Raw genomic sequence first — 25,430 nt, 5'->3', positions numbered from 1 at the left:
CCACCAAGGTGATGCAACTCCTCCCTCATTCAAACACGCACGGACAACCCGGCCTGGGTCTTGCTGATTTTTTTTTATTGGGGTGCAATCGGGGCGGAATAAATACGGGGTTGCGGGTTAGCGGCAGCCGCACTCGGTGGCCACCATGTTGGGGACGTGGTGCGCGCTGATGCGGTCCTCGGACAGGCTGATGAGCAGCTTGCCCGCGTAGGCCGTGGGCACGCAGCAGGGCGGCCGTGCCAGGGTGGTGCCCCGCGCCTGCATCTTCAGCAGCAGCACCACGTGGTTGCCGTAGTGCGGGTTGCGGTCCGACTGCGGCCACTTGCACGCGCCCTGGCAGTTGTTGGCTTGGTACGTCTCGGGGATGAGCACGGAGCGCTCGGCGCGCAGGTCCACGCTCAGCTCCCGCAGCGCGCACGGCCCGTCGGCGGCGGCGGCACCCGCGCTGCGCTGGGCCCGCGCCGATCCCCCGCGCTCACGTTGCTCGCGGCCCCGCCACTCGGCGCGCAGCCCCTGCAGCGCCTTCAGCAGCAGCAGCGCGCGGAGCGGCTCCCCCGGGGCACCCGGGTCCCCCGAGCCGTCGGGGCACAACTCCAGCAGGCGCGCGAGCAGAGGCGGGGCGGCGGGTGGCAGTCCCGAGAGTCCCCGCAGCTCGGCAGCAGCCGCCCGCAGCTCCGCTGCCACCCGACGAGCCAGGCCCGCGGCCCAGGGGGCGGACGTGGGGCCGGGCGGCGTTGCGGGGTCCCCAGCGCGGGCCGTGGGCAGCAGTAGTAACAGCAGCGGCTCCTCGCCGCTGTCCAGAAGGCGCTCCAGCGCTGCGGGGTCCGACAGATTGACCACGAGGCCCTGCGGGAAGCCGGCCAGCACGCCCGGGTCCAGGGCTAGCCGGGAAGGCGAGGATGGGCCCGGGGCCCCCCGCAGAGCGCGCACCAAGCGCGTGAGCGTCTCCAGGAAGGGGTCAGGGCGGGCCGGCAGCTCCTCCGGAGACAGAGACGGCCTGCGGGGGAGAGAGGGCAAGGTCTTGAGGCTCCGGCTGGATCCCAATGCCCCTTAGCGCCCCCCCCCCAGTCCAGGGTCCCACGCACTTGGGCGGTGGGAATGGAGCGGTGTCCAGACGGCCTTGTGCGGGCAGCGGCGTGGGTGAGGGCGAAGGAGTGGGCAGCAGAAGCAGAATCGGGCTTGGCCGCCGAAAGCTGCGGGGCTCTGAGCCGAACAGCAGTGCCTGCGTCTGGGCAGGGCTCAGCGATGCGCCTGTGGGCAGAGGGGTGTGTGGCTCCAGTTCAGCGGGAAGGACAGAACTATAGCAGGCACGGGGAGGTGGGGGACCATCAGCTCCTGCCTACCTTGACGGTTGTGCAGAGTCAGGGCGAGTCCGCGTCCCTGCCAGGCCCCCGAAGGTTGATCCAAGGCCAGTACTAGGAAGCGGGTGTCTCCCGAGGGGCAGAGGCTCTGCGGAGATGGGGAGTAGGAGGTTAGTGTTTTTCAGAGCTTGGGGGGCCCTTGCCTGCCACCACCTGTTGGTCCCAAGTACCTGGTTGCCCTGTAGTCCGGTCCCTGTGACAGTGACCTCGGTGCCTGGCCCAGAGTACAGAACCAGCAGGGCCAATTCTTGGGGTCCAGTTGCTCCTCGTGGAGGCTCCTTAAATTTCAGGGCAGGTACAGGCTCCCACGTCACTGCAGTGTGGGGTAGAAGAACAAGGGGTGTCTGAACCCCGGGGCTTTGTCGTTTCTCCGCTTCTGGGGAGGCAGTGGGAGAGCTTAGGAATCCCCCTAACATCTGAGTTTCTGCTGAGCCTTAACCCTTAACCCCAGGGCCTAAGGTGGGTGTGGAGACTCGGCCCAGAGCAGAGCGAGGGAGCCCCGGGGGGTTCTTGGGGTGCTTACATACCTTCCTCCAAGTGCAGGACCACCAGGCGCAGCCCCCCAGGCTCCCCCAGCCGGGCCCCAAGTCGCTGAAGATTCTGCAGGGCGGGCTGGTCGGAGCTGGTGCTGCACACCCCAAACATGGCCAGATCCTGGGGCACCCAGCGTGCTCTCCGCACTGCCTGGAGGAAAGCCTGCTCCGAGGGGCTCGGAGCCCCCACCACCTGCAGGGGAACGCTGCTGCCCCCGTTCAGCATTACCAAGCACAGAGGCTCATGGGGTACCCTAGGCAGCCAGGGCTCAGGGGCCTCCCAATCCCAGTCCCAGCTGAAGATCAGTCCCCCAGTATCTGTGGCTGGGGGTCCAGGCACAGTGGGCATCTCCTGGGTTGGGGTCCCAGCCCCCAGGCCCATCAGGACAAGAGGCAGCAGGCAGAGAGGGGGCACACACATGGTGGGTATTATGGCATGGGCCAGTCAGGTGCCCCGGCTTATATGGGCCAAGTGGAATGTGTCCGGGAAGGCAGTGACCTTGGGGGTAGTGGCAGCGTCCCATTGGGAAGACTCAAAGCCCCTCTGTTCCCCGCTATCAGTGCAGATAGGGCCAGCGACTGGGCCTGGCCTTGAGCATGTTGGGGTGGTGGTGCCTGCCTGCTCACCCACCTGGTGAGGTCCCTGGGCTGCTCCCCCTTTTCCCCAAGGGCCCAACCAGCCCAGTAGTATTCATGTCCTCAGGATACAATCACATGTATGCAGAGCCCCCCCACCCTAGGAATGACACAGCAGGTGTTGGGAGGCTGTTTATTGGGTTCTGGGGTGTCTCCCCAACCGTACAAAAGCACCAGCCCTGTGTGGGAAAAGAGGCACAGGGCAAGGACAAGGGCTTCGGGGAAGGGTGGGGCCTCAGTTGGTTGGGGGAGGAGGGGGAATGCTCCCGGGGCCCTCGGAGGGTAGTGGGGGTCTCAGCATCGGGGGCATGGGTGCTGGAGGATGCACCCCTGGGTTTGCAGGATGGACACCCGGAGCAGGAGGATGGACCCCAGGAGCTGCTGGGTGAACACCCGGGGGTGGGGGATGAACTCCTGGAGGCTGGGGATGGATCCCAGGGGCGGGTGGGTGCACCCCTGGGGCCTGGGGGTGAACTGCAGGAGCTGGTGGGTGCACCCCAGGGGGTTGGGGGTGGACTCCGGCAGCTGGAGGGGGGTGGACCCCGGGGGCTTGAGGGTGTACCCCGGCAGCTGGAGGAGGGTGTACCCCAGGGGCTGGAGGATGGACACCAGGGGCTGGGGGGTGTACCCCAGGAGCTGGTGGGTGAACCCCGGGTGCCGGGGGGTGAACGCCAGGAGCAGGGGGATGGACCCCAGGAGCTGGGGGATGCACCCCAGGAGCTGGAGGGTGAACCCCAGGTGCTGGTGGGTGGACCCCAGGTGCTGGAGGAGGCAGCTGGGGAGGTCCTGGGGGCCCTGATGGGGCAGGCCCGCTGGGTGGCATGGGGGGCAGGGGCAGGCCCCCTGGGGGTGGCGGGGGCAGAGACTCAGGTAGTGGGGGCCTTGGGGGGAGGCCATTCATCAGCGGGGGTGGGGGCCGCTTCACGCCTGGGGGCCCTGCAGGCAGGCTTGGGGGCGCTGGCGGCTTCTCCATTTTGAAGTGGAACTGTAGGAAGAACTGGGGAGCGGAGGGGATGGGAGGATCAGCAGAATTAGGGACACAAAGCTCCCTCACCAGCCCTCACCCTGACCACACCAACCTGCTTGGTCTCACGGTTCCAGTGAGTCCAGAACTTGCCCTCGGCCTTGTCTATCTCCCGGCTGGGCACCTGCGGGAAGGCATGGGTGGGGGACCCTCAGCACAGCAGCCTGGCTAGGCAGGGCTGGGGAACCCGAAGAGCCAAAGGGTCTGAGCCCACCTTGAAGGCAATGGTCTCGTAGGGCTCAGCCGCCATAAGCAGGTACTGCCAGCGCCGGTCTGGGGGCTCGATGCGCTGCTCATAGGCTGACATGAAGCGGTGCCGTGGCATGATGGCTTCAGCGATCTCAGGGTAGTCGATCTAGGGGATGGGGACGTGCTCAGAGCCTGGGGTAGGGGTTCAGTCTGACCACCCCACCAGAAGAGCAGACTGTCCCCAAAGCCTCATCCAAAGGGCAGACTGACCCCTGAGCTCTCACCTGGAAGAGCAAGCTCTGCTGGCCCATGTCCGTGTCCCTCTGCTTGGTCACTGCAACAGCACAGATGGCTCAGGGCCCATCCCTGGGAATGGGGTGGGGGTGCTGGGGAGCAAGGGGGCTCGTGTCCCAGCCGGGTATGGTGGGGGCTGTGGGCACCTGAGCCTCCTGGGGTGAGCAGCTCCTTCCCCTAGCTCTGTGGTTGCTCAGAACCTCTCACCCCTCACCACCACCAGACTGCAGGTATCCGACTCAGGAGAACTGTCCGTGGTTTATGCCAAGGAGGACGAGGACAGACAGACAGATACAGACACAGACACAGACACACACACACTCCACCTTGCAGCTGGGGTGGCCCTGTCCCCCCATGTGCATGCATACATGAATCTAAGTGGGCCCATCTACAGATATACACACAGAGTTTCAGGAGTGGGGACCTGCACATATTCACACATGGACCTTTGCAAGTAGGGAAACTGTGCACACACCTTTATAACCAGGGCGGCCAATCTTGACAAACTTCTTCACCTCCACTTTAACCTTCTCTGGGGCCGGCTGGGCCGGGGCCTCCTTGGCCTCTTTGGCTGCCCGCCGGGCCCTGCAGGAGGGGAGACATAAATGGGGTGGCACTGGCCCCTACACCCACGTCTAAGGTAAAAGGCCCAGATGCCGCACACCCCAGAAGTCCCCCAGGGAATAAAGGGGAGGGGAGGGTGGACTGGGGATTGGGGCACTCACAAGTTGGTCTGATGTTTCTTGCCCTGGGTATGTGCGAGGTAACTGCCCTGGAGTGGGGAGAGGGGCGCAGTCAAGACAGGGAGAACCGAGGGCCTCATCATGGGGGGGTCAGGAGTGTGGGAGGCTGATAGGTGGAAATGGGGTGTCAGGGCAAGTAGTGGACGCACCTCATTGTTGTGCAGAGTCAGGCAGAGTTTACACTCATAGGAGCCCAGGTGGTTCTTCATGAAATATGGATCCTGGGGAGGGGGGGGAAACAGGGCCGTCACACCACAGCCCCAGCCACTTCAGCCCCTAGAGCCCAGCTGTGTCCCCACCCCTGGGCCAGCCCCCCACCTTGTTAATGTCGATGGTTTCCAGAGCCAGCTGCCGAAGGCGCTCTCGTCTGTCCCGGTTGCTCTCGGAGGCCGAGGCCACCCCCCCACTGCCTGTCTTGCCCCCAGGCCGGTGCTGGAAATCCATGGTGAGGGCCTGTGCGTGTCACTCCTGGTGAGAAATCTGGGGATAGAGGCAAGGATGGGGTGGGGAGTGACGAGAGGTTCAGGGATGAACCTAGAGGAGACAGCTCGGCTCCATGTCTCACCTCCTTCAGAAGTCTCCCAAAACCATTCACTCCCAGAGGCGTGACCCTGCTTCCCCTTGTAGACAGCCCTGTGACCCCCACACCAGCAAGGATAGCCCCAGGTATCAGACACCCCAGCATGAAGTCACTGAGGGCCCCCCTGCAGTCTAGCTGCTGCACAAGTAAACCGATCAGTGCTGAACCCCAAAGACAACATGTGCCATGGCTGTGGCTGCGGGGCTGGGGGCCTCCCTCTCCCAGCATGGGGAGCTGAGACAGTATACCAGTGATGGCGAATCTTAGGCACGTGTGCCAACAGTGGCACGTGAAGACCTTACAGCTGGAATGCGAGGTCTGCAATAATAAATTTGTAAAGAGTTTTTAGATACTAAAATCTTGTTATTGAAGTTTAATTAATGTGCTTGGCACTTTGAGGAAATTCTTTGTTTTTGTGCAGCAGTCTGGGTACTCGAGGCTCAAAAAGGCTAGCCATCACTGGTCCATGCTAATGCTCTCACTTCCAGTCTGATTTCCATATCCTTCCTGAACATTCTACCAGCCAACTGGTAACCAGCAAAGCTGGAGAGGTGGTTCCAGAAGCTGTGCCCAGGCTCTGCATACAGGGGGCCTAGGGCTCATCCACATCACCTGCAGGTAGAGCACCTAACAGGGCCAGGGATGGTCCCCCAAACCCAAGATGATCCTTAGCCCTGCAAAAAGTACCCCCAATGCCTGGAAATAGGTGGACAGATACTGGGGAGCGGGAATGAACTCCAAATAGTCCTGAGTTCCTATCTTTTTTTTTGGTTTTGGGGCCACACCTGGGGATGTACAGGGCTGAATCTAAGCTTCATTCAGGGATCATGCTTTTTTTTTTGGGGGGGGGACTTTTTGGGTCACACCCAGCAGCACTCAGGGCTTATTCCTGGCAGGCTCGGGGGGACCATATGGGATACCAGGATTTGAACCACCGTCCTTCTGCATGTAAGGCAAATGCCCTATACCTCCATGCTATCTCTCCAGCCCCCTGGGGATCACTTTTGATGGGGCTCAGAAGACCCAATGGGGCACCAGGGAATGAATCTAAGTGGTCTGTGTGCAAGGCCAGCACCCTACTTCTGTGCCCACTGGTCTGTATATGCCTGTCCTCCCTCCAAGGGCCATGTCAGCAAGAGTTACTGAGATCACCTGTTGAGGACAACACTGGATTTCCCTCAACCATCATCTGATTTGTGAGCACTGGGCCATGGTCCCACAGACCCGGATCTCCTGCGCTGGAGCACTGACTGACCAAAGAACACAGCAGCAGCTGTCCTGGGCAGGAATGGGGCTAAGTAGAGGACCAGCTGGGGTTCCCTGCTCCATCAAAGAGGATAGCACCCTGCCTGTCTTGAAGGGCCTCCACTTGGAGAGGTGCCAGCAAACAGACCAGCACTGAATTCGCAGAGGAGAAAGGGGCTGACTGACGCTGGGCAGTTAGCAGGGAGCTCGTGGCACCCCTGACCATAATAGGGAGCCTACAGGGGTTGGAAAAGATAGGCAGGCCCTAGGGGGGCAAAGCAGGGGGACAGCTGCAAGTTAGGCAAGCACCTTCCCTGCTGGTCCATCACCATCATTAGCAAACTGGACCCAAGGGCAGGAAGTGTGGGCACAGGTAGATCAGTCCATTTTCTGGGGGCGGGGGGTAACGGGAGGGAAGGAGTGACCAGGATCAGAAGGATCTAACCAGTACCCCAGCACCTCCAAGTCCAAGCATCTAGTCCAGGTCACTCTCTCCAGCCCCACATTATTTTCTACAACTTTAAAAGAACCAGCTTAGGAGTCAGAGCCATATACAACAATGAGGGTATTTCTGGTACACAAGGCCGACCTGGGACCTGAGTTCAAACCCTGCTATCCCATATGGTCCCCTGAGCACAGAGCCAGGAGTAACCCCTGAGTAACCCATTGCTGAGATTAACCCAGAAACTAAAAAATAAGTAAAAGGAGAAACTTAGAACCGACCAGAGCAGGTAAGAATCTTGCTGTGCATGCTGCGACCAGGATTTGATCACAGGATTTGAACATAGCCAGGAGTAAGCCCTGGGCACGGCTGGATGTGGCCCCCCAAAAGGGGATCTGGAAGCATTTGGCTTCACAATGTGGCCAAGACTTGAGTCGTAGTTTGGGGTGACAGTCTCGCACTAATTGTTTTTAGGGTCGCTTTGCCTCGAATTAACCACGGGGGAGGTTGCGGGGGGGGGGGGCGTTGCCAGAGTACCCAAAAGCAGGCAAAAGGGCTGATTCCCAGGGCTCTGCATGGCGGCTCGGTGCTGCCAAAGGGGGCGACCCTAAGAGGCCTCAAACCCCAGGGGTCTCGACAGCTACACCTACACCATCACCTCGAGAATGGGGGGGGCCCTGTGCCAGAGAGATAGTAGAGCATTGCACGCTGTGCAATGGATCGAGTTCGATCCCCGGCATCCCTTCTCACAAGGTTCCCCGCCAGGAGTGATGCCTGAGTGCAGAGCCCAAACAACAAAAAACGGGCCCCAGGCGGAAGTTCACGGCGACGCCCCCCGTTCAAAGGGGGCTGGACCACGTGACCCGCGACCCCATCCCAACGGCGGGCCAGCGGACAGTTCCCGGAGAGGGGGGACAGGACCCATGGGGCCGGCTAAGCAGACCGGAGCACCACCCTCGGACCGCGCCCCTTACACACCCCAGCACCCGGCGGGACCCCACCCAGCCCGAAAGCGCCGGACGCGCACCAGACCTGAACCGAGGCCGCGCCGCCGTAGCCTTCCGAGACACCGCTCCCGCCGCCGCCACCGCGACGCTCTGCGCACGCGCGGATTGAGAACCAAGAAGCACTTCCGGGGACAACCAGGCTGCGGCTTCCCGTGTGCGCATGCCCGGATGGTAAATTTCTGGCTTCTTAAGGTGCCGGAGCAAGGCGGAAGGGGGAAGAAATAGAAACGAAGCCGGAAGTCGAGAGTGCGCATGCGTGTTGGGTGAGCACGCACGACGGCCTAGTTCTCGCGGGAGGTAGATCAGACTTCCTCTATTACCCTCAAGTCAGAATGGTCGCCGCCACCAAGAGTAGCGACTCCTCTTGATGTACACCTCAGGCCTTATTTATTTGCTATTTACTTATCAAAGACTTTCTGTCTCCTCTGAGTTACTCAACCTCCCCTCCCCCATGCACGTCCTCCCTCCCTCCCTCCTTCGGCATCCGGTGATTGACAGGCGTAGGGACCCGCCCCTCACGCTTGCGTATGCGCAGTCGGCTCCGCTGAGACTTCCGGCAGCAACCTCGGTGTGACGTTTTTGACGCGGGCGGGGACGGCGGCCGGTGGACCGGGGTCTCGGCGTTGTCACTCGAGTTCGGGCCCCGTGGCGCCATGCGCTACAACGAGAAGGAGCTGCAGGCACTGTCCCGGCAGCCGGCCGAGTTGGCGGCGGAGCTGGGCATGCGGGGCCCCAAGAAGGGCAGCGGTGAGCGGGCCGGGGGTCCCGGGATGGCGGACGGGAGGCCGGGCCGGAGGTGGGGCCGGGAGGCTGAGCCGAGCCGGCATGTGCCGTCCTCTATGTTCTCTCGCAGTGGTCAAGCGGCGGCTGGTGAAGCTGGTGGTGAATTTCCTCTTCTACTTCCGGACGGACGAGGCCGAGGTAGGGCGGCGGGGGGTCGGGGCCTGGGTGGCCGGCCGCCGCCTGGGAGGGCCCGGCGAGCCCCCACGCGCCCCCATGCGCCCCCGTGTGCCTCCAGCCCGTCGGAGCCTTGCTGCTGGAGCACTGCAGAGTGACCCGGGAAGAGCCCAGCGGCTTCTCCATCAGTGAGTGGTGGTGGGGGGCCCCCACCTCCCGGCTGCGTGCACCCCAGATTCCCACCGCCTCTCTAAGATGTTGGGGACTTACGTTGCAGAAGATCAAGGGGGGGCTGTGTGTGCATCCTTGGGGTGTTGGGGAGCGGGTTCGATACCGTGTGCACAGTGTAGAGTTTGGAAACTGAGGGGCTAACTCCCTCCAGGCGCAGAGGACTCTTTTGCCTCTGCACCAGCTTTGCTTGCAGTTTCTATTTCTCGTGTGTACCCCACTGGCTCTGTGTTAGGGTACTAGGTGGGGAAATGGGATTCCACGCCCTTTGCTGTGATCCCCACCACTTAGATGCAAGTGCAGTTAGTTGGGTGGATGTGGAGCAGAGGCTGTCCATGCTCTGGAGGGCCTGGACATTCATCTCCCTCCGCAGGCTTCTTGGAAGACCCGGATCGAAAATACCACTTTGAGTGCTGCAGTGATGCACAGTGTCAGGAGTGGATGGAGGCTCTGCGAAGAGCCAGGTAGGAAGGTGTGGAAGGAGGGGGTTCACCTGGGAGTACTAGGAACCTGCAGGGCGCTGAGACACAACTTCCTCCCCAGCTACGAGTTCATGCGCAGGAGCCTCATCTTCTATAGGAGTGAGATCCAGAAGATGACAGGCAAGGTGGATGTTGGGACCTGCTGGGGTGTGTGTGGGGGGGATAGAGGGCCTGGCTTCGGAGTCTTCCCTAACCCCTCCACCACCCTGCTGCAGGACCCCCTGGAGCAGTTTGGTATCTCGGAGGAAGCCAGGTTCCAGTTGGGCGGACTGAAAGCCTGAGCACTCCTTCAAGGGCTGCTGGCCCCTGGCCCTGACTACACTTAGGTTTGGACTCAAAGACGGGGCCCTGGGACAGCGTCTCTGAAGATGTGCCAGATCAGCTGCCCTCCACATCTGGGGCACCCTGGCCAGCCTGACTGTCTGGCATTGTTCACCGAGCACTGTCTTGGTGAGCTTGAATGTACATACTGAGCTCAGAGCTCTAATGCTGTGAAGGGGAGTGTGGGGAGCCCCAGTATCCTGCTGACAAAGAGGCAGGCCCCACTGGCTCCTACTCTGCACAATAAAGGTACCTCTTTTCTACTCTGATGACTGCAGATGGTGGAGGGTGCCTGTTAGAGGCAGCCTGAGGTAGGTGGCCCTTTCCCAGCTCCAGGTGGCACCCTGGCCTACTGGTTCCGAGAACTGCTGGGGAGCCCTGTCCCTGCTGTGTGTGCGCGGTGGCGGGAAAAGAGAAGGGCTCACAGCCTGGTTTTGGTGGAAACAGTTTATTACAGCGTCAGGAGGTGGGAAGCAGGACGCAGTGGAGGCCCTGGCAAGGACACTGGGCACACAGGTGGGGGGCGAGCAGGGTCTTAAATAGTCACAAATTGGAGCGTAAGCAGGCAGACTAGTCCCGGCCTCGGGGCGCCGTCACCCTGAAATGCCCATGTCAGCAGCACCAGCGCCAGGCCTTTCCAAGCCATAGTGCCATGTTAGCCGAGGGCACCCTCTCCTGCACCCTGAATCTTGTGCCTGGGTGCCCACCCAGGGGAGGGGATACAGAGATGGGGTCAGTCTCAGGCCCCGAAGGAAGGGGGAGGCGCCTGCTTGGTCCTATAGCTTAAGGAACTGGGGCTCCCTACTGGAAAGGAAGCCCAGAGACGGGGCAGGGCCCAGCAAGCACCTTGGCGCCACGGGGCAGCCTACGAGGATGGGCAGGTTGAGAACCTGCCCCAGCACCTTCTTTGAGCCCCACTATTGCTCTGGCTCGGGGTTCAGGCTGCCCCCAGCTTCTGTGTCTAGAGATGGGCTGTGCTCCTCACAAGCAACAAGCAAACAAACCCCAAGGCCCTCCCTGGGGGTGGTGTCAGCACCTTAGAGCAGGGCTAGGACCACATCTATGGGCGGCCTGTGGCCCCTCCTGGGGAACCAGAGGTTCCTCGATCCTCAGAGACTGGGACCCCCTGTAGCCCCCCAGCACAGTATAAATAACAAGGCGGCTTTCCTCCCCTCCACTGGCTTCAGTCTCCTGTGCACTATCCCATGGAAAAATAAAGCAGTCAGACCTGCCTTTTATAAACTCTTATCACATCTCTATACAATACTGTCGCTCTCATGGCGACCTCTGCTGTACACACACACAAGGGCACAGATGCCACAGGCAATGCACTTGTTCCCAGGCCGCCGCCTCGAGCACCAGGGCCGCCCGCCCTGCGGCACGGCATCAGCACCAGGACGGGAGGCGGCAGCGGGGGTTAGCACCGGGCCGAGATCCACATGTCGCTATTCTTCTCCATAGACTATGTACATCTTCACGAGTTGCCTCGACCACTTCGGTGGAATAAAATAAGTCGGAATAGGTTTTATACTTTTTAAAAAACGATAAATATTTTTATCTTAAAACTATGGACAGCCGGGCCCCAGCGTGGGGTGGCCACACGGCTTCACAGTAGTGCTCCTCCTGTCGCCTGTCCCGTGGCGCTGGCCCGTCCTTGCATAGGTCTCACGGTTGAGGTAGAATGCTAGTTACCTGCAGACATGAGGTGGAAGGGAAGTGCAAATGGTTAGCATCAGTCAGGCAGGCCTCCGAGGGCATTATTCCCCCAAAGGAGGGACAAAGTAGAGAGGGATGTGATGTCGCAGGGATGTGGACGGCGGCTTCGACAGGGAGCCCATGTCCGGCATATGGTCAGGCGGTTAGACCTGCCTGGTAGCCGTGCCAGGCCTCACCAGCGGGCACCAGGATCAGCTGTCCTGTGCGTGTCCCCAGACCCGCCTGCTCTCCTGGCCTCTCCATAGCACATCCCACCCTGGGCCTGGGGCTCTCCAGCAAGGCTCTGAGCAGGCAGTGGGTCCACTACAGGGGAACTGACTCCCCCACCCTCACTGCCGCCTTCCCGCTCCTCAACCTGTCCTCAAAATGGCCATCGCACCCTTGAGGGGCCAGGCCCGCTGCTGTCAGTCCTCTGCCCTCAGTGGAAGGGCAGCACAGCAGCCCGGACCCAGGGTCAAGACGCAGGTTTCTGGAAGCTGTGTGCGCGTGCACACGCGCAATCAAGCAGAGCGGCCTAAAGCTGAGCCAGCGTCCACCCGTGCGAACAAGCAACCGGAGTGAGGCAAAAGCTGGATGGGCCAACGGCCACAGGGCCTTAAGGTGGGGGCCCAGCTCGGGCACCCGGTAGGTTCTGCGCCCCGGGGCCGGGCAAAGGTCGGGGCCCAAGCGGGCCAACCCCGACCAGCCCGGGAGGGGGCGCCCTCTGCAAAGGAAGCGGTTCAGTTCTGGCCCAGGCCCGAGCGGGCTCCGGCCTTCCTTACCTTACAGAATACCAACTGCTAGCTAAGCAAGTCTTAGCGCGGCTTAACCCCCGCGAGGCGCGAGGCACACGGAGGCGGCATGCCCAGGGAAACCCACACGGCCGGTGGCCCTGCGGAGCTGCCCTGCGGGATCCCGGACGCGGCCGGGGCCAGGGCCAGCCCGGGCAGAGGCTGGTGGTGCACCGTGAAGGAGGGGCGGGGGGCCTTGTGCGGGAGGGAGGCGAGCTTGATGGACAAAGAGGCGTTAGCAGGCTGGAGCGAGGCGGCAGAAGAGGGGGGCAAGAAAGCTTGGTTAGGCGGGCGGGGCGGTAGGCTCTGCAAAAGCACGGGCTCGGAGTTAGGTGCCAGCAGCGCGGGGGCGGGAGGCAAGGCAGCGTTAGGGGGGCCGGGAGCGGGGGGCGGGGGCGGCCGCGGGTCCGCAGGGGCCGGGCCCTGAAAGGAAGCGGCGGGGGTGGCGGCCGCCGCCTGCAGCGGGGCTAAGCTCAGCGCGGCGCTGTGGCATGCAGCCCCGCTGCCGAAGCTCGCTCCGAACGGCTGCGAGGAGGCGGAAGGCACCGCGTGGTTAAAGACACCTGCAAACAGGAAAGAAAAACTCGGCTTCAACGGCAGCTCTCGGCCGGCGCGGGCGGGGCCAAGCGGCAAGCGGGGCGCTGCGGCGGCTCAGGCGGCCTCTCACCTGGCGGCTGACTCCTGGCTCCCCGCCCCACTCCCAGACCCCAGCTAACCCACCAGGCCTCCCCCAACCAGGCCTGCGCCGCTCTGGTGGTGGAGTCTGCGGTGCCCGCGGCGGGGCGGCTCCAGGTGGGGCGCGTGCCCGGGCCGCAAGGGCCTTGCTCAAGAAGGCAGCCCCAGGAACCTGCAAGGGGGTGGAGAGGAAGCCGGGGCACCGGAGGACGGTGCAGCCCGGTCAGGCGGAAGACACGCTCCCCTTCCTACCTCCGACGGCCCCGCCGGCCACCCCGGAGAAGCTGCCCATGGCGTGCGAGTTGGTCAGTCTGGTGGCGGCGGACGAGACATGCACCAGGCCCGCGGCGGCGGGCACCGAGCTGAACAGGGACTGGAGCACGGATGAGCCCAGGTTGGCCTGAAGGGACATGGGGCCCAGGGAGAACTGGGGGGCTGGCGCAAAGGTGCCCAGGAAGGGCCGGTGCGTCTGCGCAGAGGCGGCCGCGCTGCCGGCAGAGGACGAAGTCGCAGTGCTGAGGCCCTGGCCGCTGAGAAGGCCCCCGGGGGGCACAGCGGCTGCCGAGATGAAAAGGTTGGGTCCGCCCTTGAAGTCAGCCTCTCGGTCTCGACCTCGACCAGCTTTGGCCCCATGCATCAGCGAGGACTTGTCAGGAGCCCCACTGGGGGGCAAGCCCGGCTCTGCAGCCTCCTTGCCTTTGCCAGCCTCGCCCTTGGAGCCCCCCAGTCCATCCAGCTGCCTCTTGTTCTGGAAGGGGCCTGGCTCAGCAGCACCCTCCTTGGCCCGGGGGCCGGGAAAACTCAAGCCAGCCGCCTCGGAACCCTTGAGGGCCAGCCCAGCACCGTCATTGAAGCTGTGTAAACTGAGGTCGGAAAAGGCGAAGCTACTGGGGGAGTTGCTGTTGGGGCTGAGCCCCCCTGCTGCCAGAGGGCCCGCGAAGCCTTTGCGCCCATGCGCAGCCAGCTTGGGGTCAGCTGTCACTTCATCCAGGGTGGGGCGGAAGGCAAACAGGGAGCCCTGGGCCAGTGCTGCGCCCGCCTGCAGGGGGCTGTCGGCTGCCTTGGGCAGGCCGAGGTCCGAGATGGGGGAGAAGGTGGCCTTCCACTTGCTGCTGTTCACTGGCTCGCCCACCAGCGGCACTTTCCTCCCAGGCACGCTGCCCCCTGCCGAGGAGACCTGGGTGAGGCCGCAGGCACAGATGCCACACGGAGGTCTGAAGGGCAGTGAGCCCCTTACTGGGCCGACTGCCCCATTTCAGGGAAAACAAATTATCACTTCATGCCTCCCCCTTTTTTTTTCTTTTGGTTTTTGGGTCACATCCGGCAGCACTCAGGAGTAAGTTACTCCTGGCTCTATGCTCAGAAATCGCCCCTGGCAGGCACGGGGACCATATGGGATGCCGGGATTCAAACCACCATCCTTCTTCATGAAAGGCCTTACCTCCATGCTATCTCTCCCCGGCCCCTGCTTCCCCATTTTATCTCCACAAAGCAATCACTACAAAGTGCCTCCAGTTGCACCTGAGGCAACAACCCTCCCCCCCACCCCCATCATGCCAGTGTCTTCTGGGTGGCAGTATTACCCATTATGGGAAACAATGGTCTAAAGGATTGAAGGGGTCAGGGCACACGTCCCAACTCCAAGATAGCCCTGGAGAGGACACAGCTTAGCAGCACATGCTCTATCTAGGCTCTGGAGCGCAGGAACTAGGAAGTTGATGGAGCATAGGGAGATGGAGAAGGCTGCTGGTAGGATGTGGCATTGCTTACCATTTTCCAGAGCTTTCGGAGGAGACTTGCTTTCTAAGGAGATGGTAGCAATTTTCCGCTCGATTCTGTGCAAAGAAAAAAGATTAAGTGCTGTGGGTCAGGGACCCAATGCAGACACTCCCTGCATAGGCAGGTGTATGCCAAGAAGACTGCAAGCAGAGGGGACTCATCAGGGTTGACACACCATGCATATGTAGGTGTGTCCCAGGAAGGACTTGGATAGAGAGGTCCCACAGGGAGGACATTCTGTAATATGCATGTTTGCCAGGAAGACTCTGGGCAGAGTGGCCCAGGGTTGCCAACATGATGGAACTTTAAGTGGAAATGAGACCAGAGCAATGCCTGACAGAGGGGCCCAGACTAAGGTCCTGAGGAAGGCACCCTAAAACCACCCTGGGCCCCAGCAAAACACAAGAGACTCAGAGAATGAGGGGCTCAGTGCATGTGCTGAGGAATGAGGACTTGGAAGCGAACTCTGCCCAGAGATAAAGAAACACGGGTCTGAATACCAAGGAATGAATGAGAGACACACATGGATCCGAGCCCAGGGAAGGATGACAGACACACATTCATCCCACTCTGGATCTTTCTCAAGCCTTTCTGCAGGGTGGGAAAATGTGGGACACGCTCTGTACTCAGGGGAGCCCTGGTGAGGTGTGGGGGATTCTAGAAAGGGAGTTGGCTACATACAAGGCAAGAGCCTTACCACCTATACTTCTCTCTGGTACCCTTTACTCAGCCATACAGAGGAAAGGAACTCTCATCCCCAATAACCAGGTGAATCAGAGCACATCTCCACCTCCAGAGAGACAAGGAGATGGGGACAGTTGTGGGGGTAGGGAGCCTTCCTTCCCTGGGTGGTCTGCCAATGCTCCTTCCCTAGATTGGGGTCCCTTACCTGGCACTGGCTGGCTCATCCTCAGAGCCTGGCTCCTCGTCCGAGGTGAGTGGTGAGTACTGGGCACCATTACTTGGGCCCAGTGGCTTCTCCTTCTTGAGCACAGGGGGCTGGTCATCCTGGTAGGGTACGGGGGAGCTCTTGAGTGAGCTCTCAGGGGACGAGATGGCGGTGATCTCCAGGGGCTGGTTGATGTTGCTGACCATGGAGTTGAGGTTCAGCGGGGAACCCGATGATGGTGTGAAGAGGCCAGCCACAGCTGGCAAGGCCCGGCGCTTAGGGGACACCCCCGAGCTTAGGCTGGGGGTCCCTGTTGCTGCTGCCCGCTTCCTGCGACCACGCTTGCGACTGTCGGGGCCATGGCTTGAGGTGCCCGTGGACAGGGTGCTGTGTTTGTGAGAGGGAGACTGCTTGGTGCTGCCTGACAGGGTGAACACAATCCGCCTTTTGGTGTCACTCTCGGGGTCCGAACTGCTGGCCTCCGCTGGCAGCTCCCCCTTGCTGGGGTCAAGAAGTGGGCCCTGGGGAGCCCCGTTGAGCCGAGGGCTGGCACAGAGCTGGTGGGCTGGGGAGCCGGAGCCTGCACCCCGGGACTGTGCCAGCAGTGGGGGATGTTGCGGGGTGGAGCTGCGGGATCCCATGGTGCCAAAGAGGCTCCCGGAGCTAGAAGACTCATCAAAGGTGGGGGGCTCAGTTCCAGGTGCCAGGGAGGCTGGGCTGCCTGTGAGGGCTCCACTGATGGCTACTGAACCTGCGTAGAAACCTGTAGGAAAGGACATGAAGCTCAACACGCCCGGCAGACACTACCCTCCATCTCCCAGCACCCTTGCCTTCAGAGCAGATGGTGAAGCCCAGTATGGGGTCTCGCATATAGAAGGCAGTGAGGGGTATGTTACCTGTGGGCACCGGTACCAGGCCTTTGCTGCTTGCTCCATAGGTGCTGGTGCCCACTTTGTCCAGCATGGTAGCCTCTCGGGCCTGGGGCACAGGGCTGGGAGTGCTTCTCTATGTGTGGGAGGAAGATGACGACTAAGTGGCCAGGCCCAGACCCAGCCTGGGAGCACAATGGGCTCTGGGCCAGCAGGCAGATGGGTGGGACTTTCCAGAGCCGCTGCTAAAGGCTCCAAGATGTAGGAATACATCATGGGGCACAGCATTGGTGCCTGTGTACCCAAAACTCACATGGGCCGTCCCACAGCACAAAGCACCCCCACAGTGAATGGACCCGAGGGATATCCCTCAGCTACCAAGGCAACATGAGCTGATAAGCCCTGTGCCTTGCAGACAGCCCGGGAATCCAGCGTGTTTTTGGGAGTCGAACTCCTGAAACCCCCTCAGGAAGTGGGTGGGAATTCTGATGGGGGCTATAAGGGGTACACAGTGACAGAATGTTCTGGTACCCAGAGTTCCATAATTGGATCTCTGCAATGAGACTGTCCTGTTTCCGCCAAGCAGGGCCAACAGGGACTACCTTGCCCCCCTCTCTCTGTTCCCATCTCCAGGGCAGGTCTGCATCCTGCCCTACACTCACCTTCTCGACACGGCTGGGCAGCACCACACTGGCTAGGGGGATGCTGACGGGCAACTTGCTGGGCTGCACCGTGCTGAGCGGGATGCTGACGGGCAGGCTGGTGATGGCCTCACCGCTGCTGCTGGAGCCACGCTCCTTCAGACCCTGCAGAGCCCAAAGCAGTCGCTGACTCACATTTCAGCCTCTTCCTGTGCACCCCAACTTCTTGGGCCACCAGTCAGGATATTGGTACCCCCGACCTACACAAGCCTTACCTTCTCACTGCTCTTCTCCCCAGCTGTGGGCAGGGCCCCTGGGGATGTGGGCCATGGATCCTGGGGGCTCAGCTTAATGCCATTGACCAGGCTGGGACTACCATTCTCCTTGGTATGCTCGGCCCTGGGATGAAACAAGCAGGGAGTCACCAAAGACCAGCAGTGAACACCACCCATCTTTCCTTCCAAGGAGCATCCCTACTCACCGAGGGTGCAGCTCACCCGAGGCCTTTGCACCAGTGGTGGGCTCCTGGCTCAAGTGTCGCCGCAGAACCAGCTTAGCTGGTGAGAGGCGGGTGTAGTCAGGCAGGGACAGGCCTGCCAGCTTGTCAAGGCGTGGACGGCCGCCATGATTGGGGGTGCAGGGCACCACCTCCTGATCCAGGGGCGATGCCAGGTACTGAGGGGTGTTCTGCTTGGATGGGGGCCGGCTGAGCGCCCCACACAACTCGTAGCCAGCTGCATGACCATTGAGGGAGAGCTCAGGGCTCAGGCCGCTGAAGGGAGCCAGGGAGAATTTGGAGGCATCCAACTCAGGGGGCAGCCGGCTGGGCTGCGGCCCCAGGCCCTCATCGGGGGGCCCACACGACTTGAGCTGTAGGAGCTCCTGGCGTCGCTGGCTCTTCTCCAGCTCCACGATGCTGATCTACAGTAAGGGGGACCTGGTCAGGATCCCACTGCTGAAGGAGGTGCCACCCGAGAAGACCACAGAAAGAGCCGTAGGGACAGGTCTTCTCTACTCCAGTGAGCCGAATTACGCACCCAACCCATCCACCCAGTAGAGACTGTGTGGTAAGGAGGGTGAGGAAGGCAGCACCCAGGCAATGGCCTCGCAGCAACACCTGTCTAGACCCCATGTGGGAACCCTCAAAGCAAGGTGGTGTAGGCAGACCCAGAGGCTGCAATGCATCTGCACCGAGGGGCAGTGGAAAACACAGCAGTCACAGGAGGTGCCCACGCCATGCTCACCCCACATCCCAGACCACTTTTAGCAGCAGCCTGCAGCCCCCCACACCTGTAGCTCTAGGCAGCGCCTCTGCTTCTCAGAGATCTGGCTCCTCAGCGCCTGCTTCTCCTTTAGCAGCTTCTCCAGTGACAGTGTGGCCCAGTCCAGTTTCAGCTCCTCGCATCGAGCCTTGAGCTGCGGAAACGGGACAGGGTGGGTCTGGGTGGAGGTCCTGAGGGCAGCCCATCGAGCACAGGCTCCCGGCATTGCTGAGGCAAGTTCCAGGGGGATATGGCCGAGAGAAGCTGGACAGCAGGAACCTCTGGGAAGCTGGGCCCCCCAACCCTTGCCCCAGTGCTTGAGAACCGTGCCCTGAACGCACCAGCTGCAGGCTCTGGCCCCGCAGTGTCCGCGTGTCCTTCTCCAGCTGCTCAGTTTGCTCCCGCAGCTGCCGGTTGTGCGCTGAGATCTCTTTCTGGGCTTGGATCAGGTCGTTATAGGTCAGCGCTTTCACACCCAGCTGAGGACACAGTGGGGGTAGTCATTGGAGACTGTGGGTCCTGGACAGGAGGTGCCTCTGTCACCTGTATGGAGGGAAACAAGCCTCACCTCGTCCAGCTTCTGCTGAAACAGCCGCCGAATCTCATCTTTCTGGGCCTGGCAGTGGCCGAGCAGCTGCTGTGCGGCACCCAGGAGCCGAGCATTCTTCTCCTGAGGAGTCAGAGGGTACCACACTGCTCTCAGAGGATGGGGGCCCAGGGTCCATCAGGCTGCCACCCTCCTCCCAGAACATGCTGGCACCACAAGACCCGGGTGGGGGAGCTGCCATGGCACAGCCTTGTCTGGTGTTTCCATGTGGGAGGCCCAGGGCTCAGAGGACATAAGGACCTGGGGGAGGAGGGGGCCGGGGCAGCACCTTCTCCTGGTCCAGCAGCTGCTGCAGGTTGGCTTTATACTGCGGGGTCTTGGTGTATGCCAGGAACTGCAGATACTGAACCTTGAAGGACTCTAAGGGTGAGAAAGGGCGTTACAGGTCAGGACACAAGACGCCCTAGACCCTGGTCAAAGCAGGGATAAGCTCTCCAGGAAAATTCCGCCCACAGGCCACCAAGATGGTCCCAAGATCCTTGGAAGCAAAGGGGTGCCCTGGGCTGGGAAACTGAGGATTCCTGGGATACTAACAAAGCAGGGGCCAACAGCCAGAGATAGGTCAAGTCCTTCCTAGCACGCCAGAACTTGGCCACTAGGGGGTGGTGGTAGGCAGATACTTGGCCCTCATGTCAATGTGGGAACCCACATTGTGCCAGGGCTCACCCAGGAGACCACTAGAGCGATGCTCCCCACTCACCAAGCAGCTTCTGCAGTGCAGGCGGGGTGGGGGCCAGCAACAGCTGGTCGGGGGGTTGGCGCTGCACGCTGGGAGGTAGCTGGTAAAAGGGGCTGTGAGGTGACTTGTAGGCATCTGGGGAGACAGCGGACACCACTCAGCGCCCCCACTCCTCGACCTGTCTCCCACAGAGACCTCCCCACTAGGGCTCCCCGCGGCGCACCCTGGGGTGAGGGCGAGGCGCCAGCGGCGTCCGGCGCCGTCTGCGAGTGCAGCAGCTCCAGTGGCGTCTGGCCTTTGCGGGGCTTGCGCTCGGGGTGTGCGGCGCTCAGCTTCTTGGGGCGGCCCCGCTTCCGGCCTGCCATCTTGCGCCCCTTCTTGTTCAGCTTCTTCTTGCGGGCTTTGGAGGGAGATGGCTTTTTGACGGTGGTCGCCCCGGCTTTCTCTTCCTCAGCACCAGAGTCCTGGGGAGGGGGTGGGGGCGTTGAGTGGGAGGTGAGCGTCGGGGCATCCGGCAGGGAGCGTGGGGGGATCGGAGCAGCGGGGCGTCCACAGGCTCACCAGGGGCGCGTCCACGGGGGCTGCGGCTGCGGCGTTGGCGTTAGGGTTGTTGTTGGCGGCGGCGGCCTTGCTCTCGGGCGCCTTGGTGGGGGTGGACGTGCTGCTCTTGCTCTCCCGCTGCTGTCGCCGCCGCGCAGCCTCCTGCTCCTCCTGTGGGGGGACACGCCACGCCATGCCACGTCGGGGTGCGGTCCCACTGCCCCGCAGCCCATGCGCCCAACCCCTCATCAGCACCCTTCAGATTATGGCCCCCCACTCCTGCCCCTCAGCACCTCAGCTCTGCCCCTCGGTTCCCCTGACAGAGGGTGCCCCTCGGCCTCCCCGGGTCTCTCCGATCAGCCTCTCCCCACCCTGGCTGGCTGTCCCCCTCAAACCCGCCTGTCCCTTCCCTTGGTTCACCTCTCAGCCTCCTCGCCCAGACCACGCCCCAGGTCACAACGGCCTCCCGGCCACGCCCCGTGTCACTTGCCTGGGACCACGCCCCGCCTTTAGACCACGCCCTAAAACTGTCCCTGCATCCCTCCATCACCAGACCACAGCTCCACAACCCCCTCCATCCCTGTTCCTCACCCCACCTCCAGACCATGCCCCCCTCAATTCCAGTCCCTCAGCTCCCCCTCAGTCCCCATCTCCCCCCAATACCCAGACCCTTCTGAAGAGGGTTCCCCCGTGCCTGTCCATGGACGCATCCCAGCCTCTCTGCCTTAGGAGGCAGGTGAGGGAGGGTCAGGGCACACACACACCCACATTAGACCTGGCCACAGCGGGGCCAACCCCTACTTCATATTGGCCAAGGCCGTCCTCCCTCCTATGCCCCCAAATCCACAAACCCAGGCTGGAAGAGCCCGAACCCTGCCTCTTCCCCTGTCCACTCTACCAAAGGTGCGGTCCTCACCCCCTGCAGAACTTACCCTGAGTTTGGGATTTTTCAGACTAGAAAAATAGTTTTCAAGCTAAAAAGGGAAAAGCAGAGACAAGAGGCCGAGTCAGCTTGGTCAGCAGTCGGTAAGATAGAAAACAAGCTCCCAAGCTGTACCCCAGCAGCAGGGATGGGGTGCACCAACCACAACCCCCACCCCTGCCCGGAGACCCTGATGTAGGTTCAGTTGGAGAGGCTGAAGAGACCTCTGGACACCTGGGGGGCAGGCTCAGGAAAGGGGGGCGTCCAGCTGGGGGAACCCCCCAGAGCACTTACTATGGTGCGGTCGATGGTGTGCAGGTAGTAAGAGACTGGCTTCCCTGTCCACGACACGGAGCCCTTCAGTGGGGACAGCTCCACCACGCGCATGATGGTGCCAATGTCTGCAACAGCCACACACATGCTCAGGCCATGTGAAGATCTGGGATGGGGGATCCCACGGCTCACACGGGCCAAAGGACCCAGCCACACATGGGAGGAAGAAGCTGATTCTTACCGCTCAAGTTTCTGCTGTTGATTCTGAAGTTTAAGGGGGCAAAAGGCTTTGAGGACACAATTCTGCCACCTGCAAGAGAAAACCAAACCCATCACTGCTGCTCCGGGCATGCATGGCCAAGCACCACTCCTTAGAGCCCTCCTGTGAGGAAAGCTCATAAAATCTCTGTGGCAGCATGTGCAGACTTGGGGTACACTGTGAGGTAACCAGCAGCCATGTCCCAGGTTCAGAGAGATGGCCAGGCACAAGAGGGGGTGAGACTGCAAGCCCTCTTGACCTCAGGTCAGAGCCCAGACCCCTGCGGACAACCCACTCAGGAAGCCAACGCCCTACCTTCCTTCATGTTTGCAAAGCGCTCTTTCAGCTGGTGATCCACCTCAGGACCAAAGGCAAAGTTATTCACAAATATAACACTGCAAGACAAGGTTTTGCTTTAGTGGCCAGGCCAGCCAGCAAGTGTCCCAGACGTATCTCTCCTCTCCCAACCATTCCCACCACCTCCAGCTGACTACAGCACTTCCATCCTCACTGCTACCTGCCTGCACCACCTCCACTCTCACCACTATCTGCCTGCACCATCTCCAGCTGCTCTTGTCACCTCCACCTGTCCATACCATCTCTGCCCACCCCCCCTAAGCACCCTACACCTACACTATTGCTACCTGCCCCCTCCCAATCCTGTACTGCTCCATCCAGACAATAAGGAGTATAGTTAGTCTGGTGGTGGGGTGAAAAGGAAAGAGCGGCAAAGAGGACAAAGGCAGCCGAAGGAAACCTGCCCCAAGCCTGTGCTGGGTCCCAGAGAGGGTCCTTCCAAACTGCAGGGGAATCCCTCGCCATGAGCACCGCTCCCCTCAGCCCCATTCTGTCACCCACCCCTGGTGCCCACAACTTGGGAAAGCCACCAGGGGATCCCGACATACCTTGTGTTGGCGATACGTTCCCTCCACTCTTCTGAGAGGAAGTCGCCTCTTTCCAGCTGGAAAGGAATGGGAAAGGACCCACTCAGGGGTTGAGGGGCGGTGCCCCTGCCCACCCTCTGGGACAGAGGCCAGAGGGTGGATGCACAAAGTACCCAGTGCCCACATGGCTTGCTTGGAGCAGGGAACACAGGAAGGGCTGAGGGGGAAGTGATGGGGCACTTGCCCTGTGGTGGTAGGAGAGGTGGCATGGGCCACGCCAGCAGGGCCAGACTGCAATTCCTAACCTCACCCCACAGGCCTCTTTTGGGGGGCCATTTCCTCCCTACCACCACCAAGAGTGGAGAGCAACCCGCTTCTTCCAAGGGACACCCACAAGTCCTCCAAGCCAGGGCTGCTGTGAAGAGGCAGGCAGCCACCCCCACATCTCAGGACATCAGATCCCCCAAAGCCCTCCCAGGGATGGAGAAGTCTAGGACAGGGCCCTCCCTTTCACAGACGTGAGGCACATTCAGGGGCCAGAGGGGGTACACGCTGCTGGCGCATGTCTGCATCTCACACTGGTGCCAGGAGATGGTCAGGATTGCCTTAACCCTGGGGGCAAGAGTTAGCCCCCAATTGCATGTGTCCAACAAGGGGCTCTTTGGCCAAGATCTGCTGCACACGAGACGCAGGATTGACCCTGGGGTGCATGCAGGGGCAGTTGAGCCCGGGTTGTGCTGTGGCTTGGTTTGGGGACCAGTACCACCTTCCACTTCCAGGGGCAGTAGGGGCCCACCTACTTCTGGCTCTATGCTCAGTGATCATTCCTGGCAGTACTGAGAATGATCTCTATCTCACCAGCGCCCCCTTCTGGAGAGGCCCCATTGGAGAGGGTGCTTGCAGGGGGCCAATAACAGGTTCAATCCCTGGCACCCGATATGGTCCCCAAGCCCACCAGGAACGATTCCTGAGTGCAGAGCCTGGAGTAACTTAAGAGAATTGCCAGGTGTGGGCCCAAGGCAAAAAAAAAAATAAATAAAATAAATAAAGTTCAAGTTTGGAAAGGTAGCACAACAGGGAGGGTGCCTGCCATGCAGGATTCAATCCCTAGCATCTCATAGGGTCCTCTGAGCCCTGCCAGGAGTGACCCGTGAGCACAGGGGCAGGAGTTAAGTCTTGAGCATGTCTGGGTGGCACTCAAAAACCAATAAATAATAAAGTACAGGTACAAGCACATGGCACAGTCACACACTTGCCCCCCCACATCTTCCACTCCTTGCTGGCATTCCCCCATCTTCGCCAGCTGCAAGTTCCTGAGGCCACATGTTCTCTGAGATCAGAACTGGAGGGTGAAGCATATCTTGAGACCCCCCACTAAGGAGGGGTCCCCTTGAACATGTCCTGGCACTATGCCCTGAAGTTGGCCGGCCCCAAGGTGAAGCCCAGAGCACCTCTGTGAATGCTCTCCCTCCCAGGACCCCCACTCACTGCCTATGGCAGCGTGTGTCTGGGGGACCTGGGGAAGCTCCCAGCATGAGAGACCCTGAGGCCCAAGATTCTTGTCCACATGCTCACAGGCTTCCTTATGACTCCTTTTGAGCTACTCTAGGGGTCTGGCCTGAAGTGGAGCTGCAGCTGGAAGGTGTGCAGGGCCTAGAAATGCAGGGGGGGCCAAGCAGGGCCACAAAGGGCCACCGGGGGGCAGCGGGAGAACTGGCAGTGCCTGCTGGCAGGAAGGGCAAGCAGGCTGGCAGGACATGCGCTATTTTTAGCCCGAGCTGGCTGGGCTCCTGGATGCGGACAGGACAGCGGAGGGCACTAGGCGTGCCAAACCAGCGCCTTGCAGACCACACAGGAAACAGGACCAGGTCCCGGTGCCTGGATTTCAGCCCCGAGCACTCCTGGGGTTAGGGCAGGGATCCTCCGACACCAGAGCCCCAGAGCACAGCAAGCACCGAAGAGGATTATCTGGCTCACCCCAAACACTCCAGACCTAGCAGCACCTCCACCTGCTGCTGGCCAGAGCTGGGATTCAGCAACACCCACTGGCCATACCTGAGGACACACTGCACCTAATTAGGAGGCCACCAGGGATGAGGAAACGAGTGAGGGGGGGCAGCATAAGAATCCAAAATTCAGTGCTGACAACTTGACAGCCCCCAACTGGAATCAGAAAATGTTCCAGTTTGTTTGGGTTTGGGGGGGGTGTTAGGCCACACCCGATAATGTGTTCAGGGGTCATTCCTGATGAGGCTCAGGGGACTCTATGTTGGGGATCAAGTCCAGATCAGCTAAGTACAGGCCAAATAAATACCTCCCCATGTAGTACCTCTCTGGGTCGGGGTTAGAACATCACATAGCAGGACACAGGCCTGTGACCTGTGACCTCTTGGTCATATTGGTAGACATTTTGGCAAAGGAGTTTTTGGGTTTTGGGCCATACCCAGAGGTGCTCAGAGTATAGTGCTGGTTCATACCCAGAGATCACTCTTTTTGCAGGGCACACTGGTGCTGGGGATTGAACCTGGGCTCGGTACAAGGTAAGTGCCCTCCAGCTCTACAATCTCTTCAATCCCCCAACCCTGGAGTTTGCCAGAAACATAGCCTGAGGGGCCAGGCTCAAGGCTGGGGAATCTGCAGAAGACGGTACTGCCTCACCAGGTCAAGTTGGCTAGGAAAGGTA

General features: G+C 61.0%; 4 protein-coding genes across 6 annotated transcripts in view; 1 reads left to right on the top strand and 3 right to left on the bottom strand.

The window, feature by feature from the left end:
* Positions 1-54: 54 nt before the first annotated feature.
* Positions 55-2,315, bottom strand: AMH (anti-Mullerian hormone). Its single transcript, XM_049788247.1, has 5 exons — positions 1,889-2,315; positions 1,532-1,674; positions 1,344-1,449; positions 1,086-1,251; positions 55-997 (listed from the first exon to the last, which is right to left on the bottom strand). The coding sequence occupies exons 1-5, from the start codon at positions 2,313-2,315 to the stop codon at positions 118-120; spliced, it is 1,722 nt and encodes a 573-aa protein (XP_049644204.1). The 3' UTR covers positions 55-117.
* A 334-nt stretch (positions 2,316-2,649) lies between these two features.
* On the bottom strand, positions 2,650-8,158 carry SF3A2 (splicing factor 3a subunit 2). The gene is made up of 9 exons (XM_049789397.1): positions 8,080-8,158; positions 5,099-5,260; positions 4,930-5,001; positions 4,763-4,809; positions 4,513-4,622; positions 4,028-4,077; positions 3,769-3,909; positions 3,610-3,678; positions 2,650-3,527 (listed from the first exon to the last, which is right to left on the bottom strand). Exons 2-9 carry the CDS (start codon positions 5,222-5,224, stop codon positions 2,766-2,768), a joined length of 1,377 nt encoding a protein of 458 aa, XP_049645354.1. The 5' UTR covers positions 5,225-5,260; positions 8,080-8,158; the 3' UTR covers positions 2,650-2,765.
* Positions 8,159-8,584: 426 nt separating this feature from the next.
* On the top strand, positions 8,585-10,245 carry PLEKHJ1 (pleckstrin homology domain containing J1). The gene is made up of 6 exons (XM_049788757.1): positions 8,585-8,801; positions 8,908-8,975; positions 9,073-9,139; positions 9,553-9,643; positions 9,723-9,786; positions 9,877-10,245. Exons 1-6 carry the CDS (start codon positions 8,708-8,710, stop codon positions 9,940-9,942), a joined length of 450 nt encoding a protein of 149 aa, XP_049644714.1. The 5' UTR covers positions 8,585-8,707; the 3' UTR covers positions 9,943-10,245.
* A 169-nt stretch (positions 10,246-10,414) lies between these two features.
* Positions 10,415-25,430, bottom strand: part of DOT1L (DOT1 like histone lysine methyltransferase) — a 32,610-nt gene continuing 17,594 nt past the window's right edge. Inside the window, exons 8-27 of one of the 3 annotated variants that reach the window (XM_049787911.1) lie at positions 22,769-22,824; positions 22,179-22,258; positions 21,846-21,914; positions 21,626-21,732; positions 21,342-21,383; positions 20,431-20,580; positions 20,093-20,333; positions 19,891-20,004; positions 19,459-19,550; positions 19,152-19,253; positions 18,925-19,062; positions 18,612-18,737; positions 17,803-18,242; positions 17,597-17,720; positions 17,343-17,486; positions 16,708-16,816; positions 15,812-16,574; positions 14,914-14,978; positions 13,396-14,307; positions 10,415-11,674 (exon numbers count right to left, since the gene is read on the bottom strand). In XM_049787911.1, coding sequence (XP_049643868.1) covers positions 11,667-11,674; positions 13,396-14,307; positions 14,914-14,978; positions 15,812-16,574; positions 16,708-16,816; positions 17,343-17,486; positions 17,597-17,720; positions 17,803-18,242; positions 18,612-18,737; positions 18,925-19,062; positions 19,152-19,253; positions 19,459-19,550; positions 19,891-20,004; positions 20,093-20,333; positions 20,431-20,580; positions 21,342-21,383; positions 21,626-21,732; positions 21,846-21,914; positions 22,179-22,258; positions 22,769-22,824 — 3,882 coding nt within the window. In that variant the 3' untranslated portion in view covers positions 10,415-11,666. Of the gene's footprint in view, positions 11,675-11,776; positions 13,032-13,171; positions 14,308-14,913; positions 14,979-15,811; positions 16,575-16,707; positions 16,817-17,342; positions 17,487-17,596; positions 17,721-17,802; positions 18,243-18,611; positions 18,738-18,924; positions 19,063-19,151; positions 19,254-19,458; positions 19,551-19,890; positions 20,005-20,092; positions 20,334-20,430; positions 20,581-21,341; positions 21,384-21,625; positions 21,733-21,845; positions 21,915-22,178; positions 22,259-22,768; positions 22,825-25,430 lie in introns of those variants that run through there. The other 2 variants (XM_049787912.1, XM_049787910.1) reach the window with 2 other exon arrangements.

The sequence above is a fragment of the Suncus etruscus genome, chromosome 15 (genome assembly GCF_024139225.1).
Source record: "Suncus etruscus isolate mSunEtr1 chromosome 15, mSunEtr1.pri.cur, whole genome shotgun sequence".
Taxonomy (NCBI): Eukaryota; Metazoa; Chordata; class Mammalia; order Eulipotyphla; family Soricidae; genus Suncus; species Suncus etruscus.
Note: the sequence above shows the minus strand (reverse complement) of the source record. Positions and strands in the feature narration are given on the sequence as shown.

Excerpts from the sequence above, each read along its gene's own strand:
- AMH (XM_049788247.1), bottom strand. The coding sequence starts at position 2,315 with ATGTGTGTGCCCCCTCTCTGCCTGCTGCCTCTTGTCCTGATGGGCCTG. Across the intron at positions 1,450-1,531 it reads CCGGACTACAGGGCAACCAG|AGCCTCTGCCCCTCGGGAGA; the intron begins GTACTTGGGACC and ends CCATCTCCGCAG. Across the intron at positions 998-1,085 it reads GCTCCATTCCCACCGCCCAA|GCCGTCTCTGTCTCCGGAGG; the intron begins GTGCGTGGGACC and ends TCTCCCCCGCAG.
- SF3A2 (XM_049789397.1), bottom strand. The coding sequence starts at position 5,224 with ATGGATTTCCAGCACCGGCCTGGGGGCAAGACAGGCAGTGGGGGGGTG. Across the intron at positions 4,810-4,929 it reads TGACTCTGCACAACAATGAG|GGCAGTTACCTCGCACATAC; the intron begins GTGCGTCCACTA and ends TCCCCACTCCAG. Across the intron at positions 3,910-4,027 it reads AGCAGAGCTTGCTCTTCCAG|ATCGACTACCCTGAGATCGC; the intron begins GTGAGAGCTCAG and ends CCCATCCCCTAG.
- PLEKHJ1 (XM_049788757.1), top strand. The coding sequence starts at position 8,708 with ATGCGCTACAACGAGAAGGAGCTGCAGGCACTGTCCCGGCAGCCGGCC. Across the intron at positions 8,976-9,072 it reads TCCGGACGGACGAGGCCGAG|CCCGTCGGAGCCTTGCTGCT; the intron begins GTAGGGCGGCGG and ends GTGTGCCTCCAG. Across the intron at positions 9,140-9,552 it reads GCCCAGCGGCTTCTCCATCA|GCTTCTTGGAAGACCCGGAT; the intron begins GTGAGTGGTGGT and ends CTCCCTCCGCAG.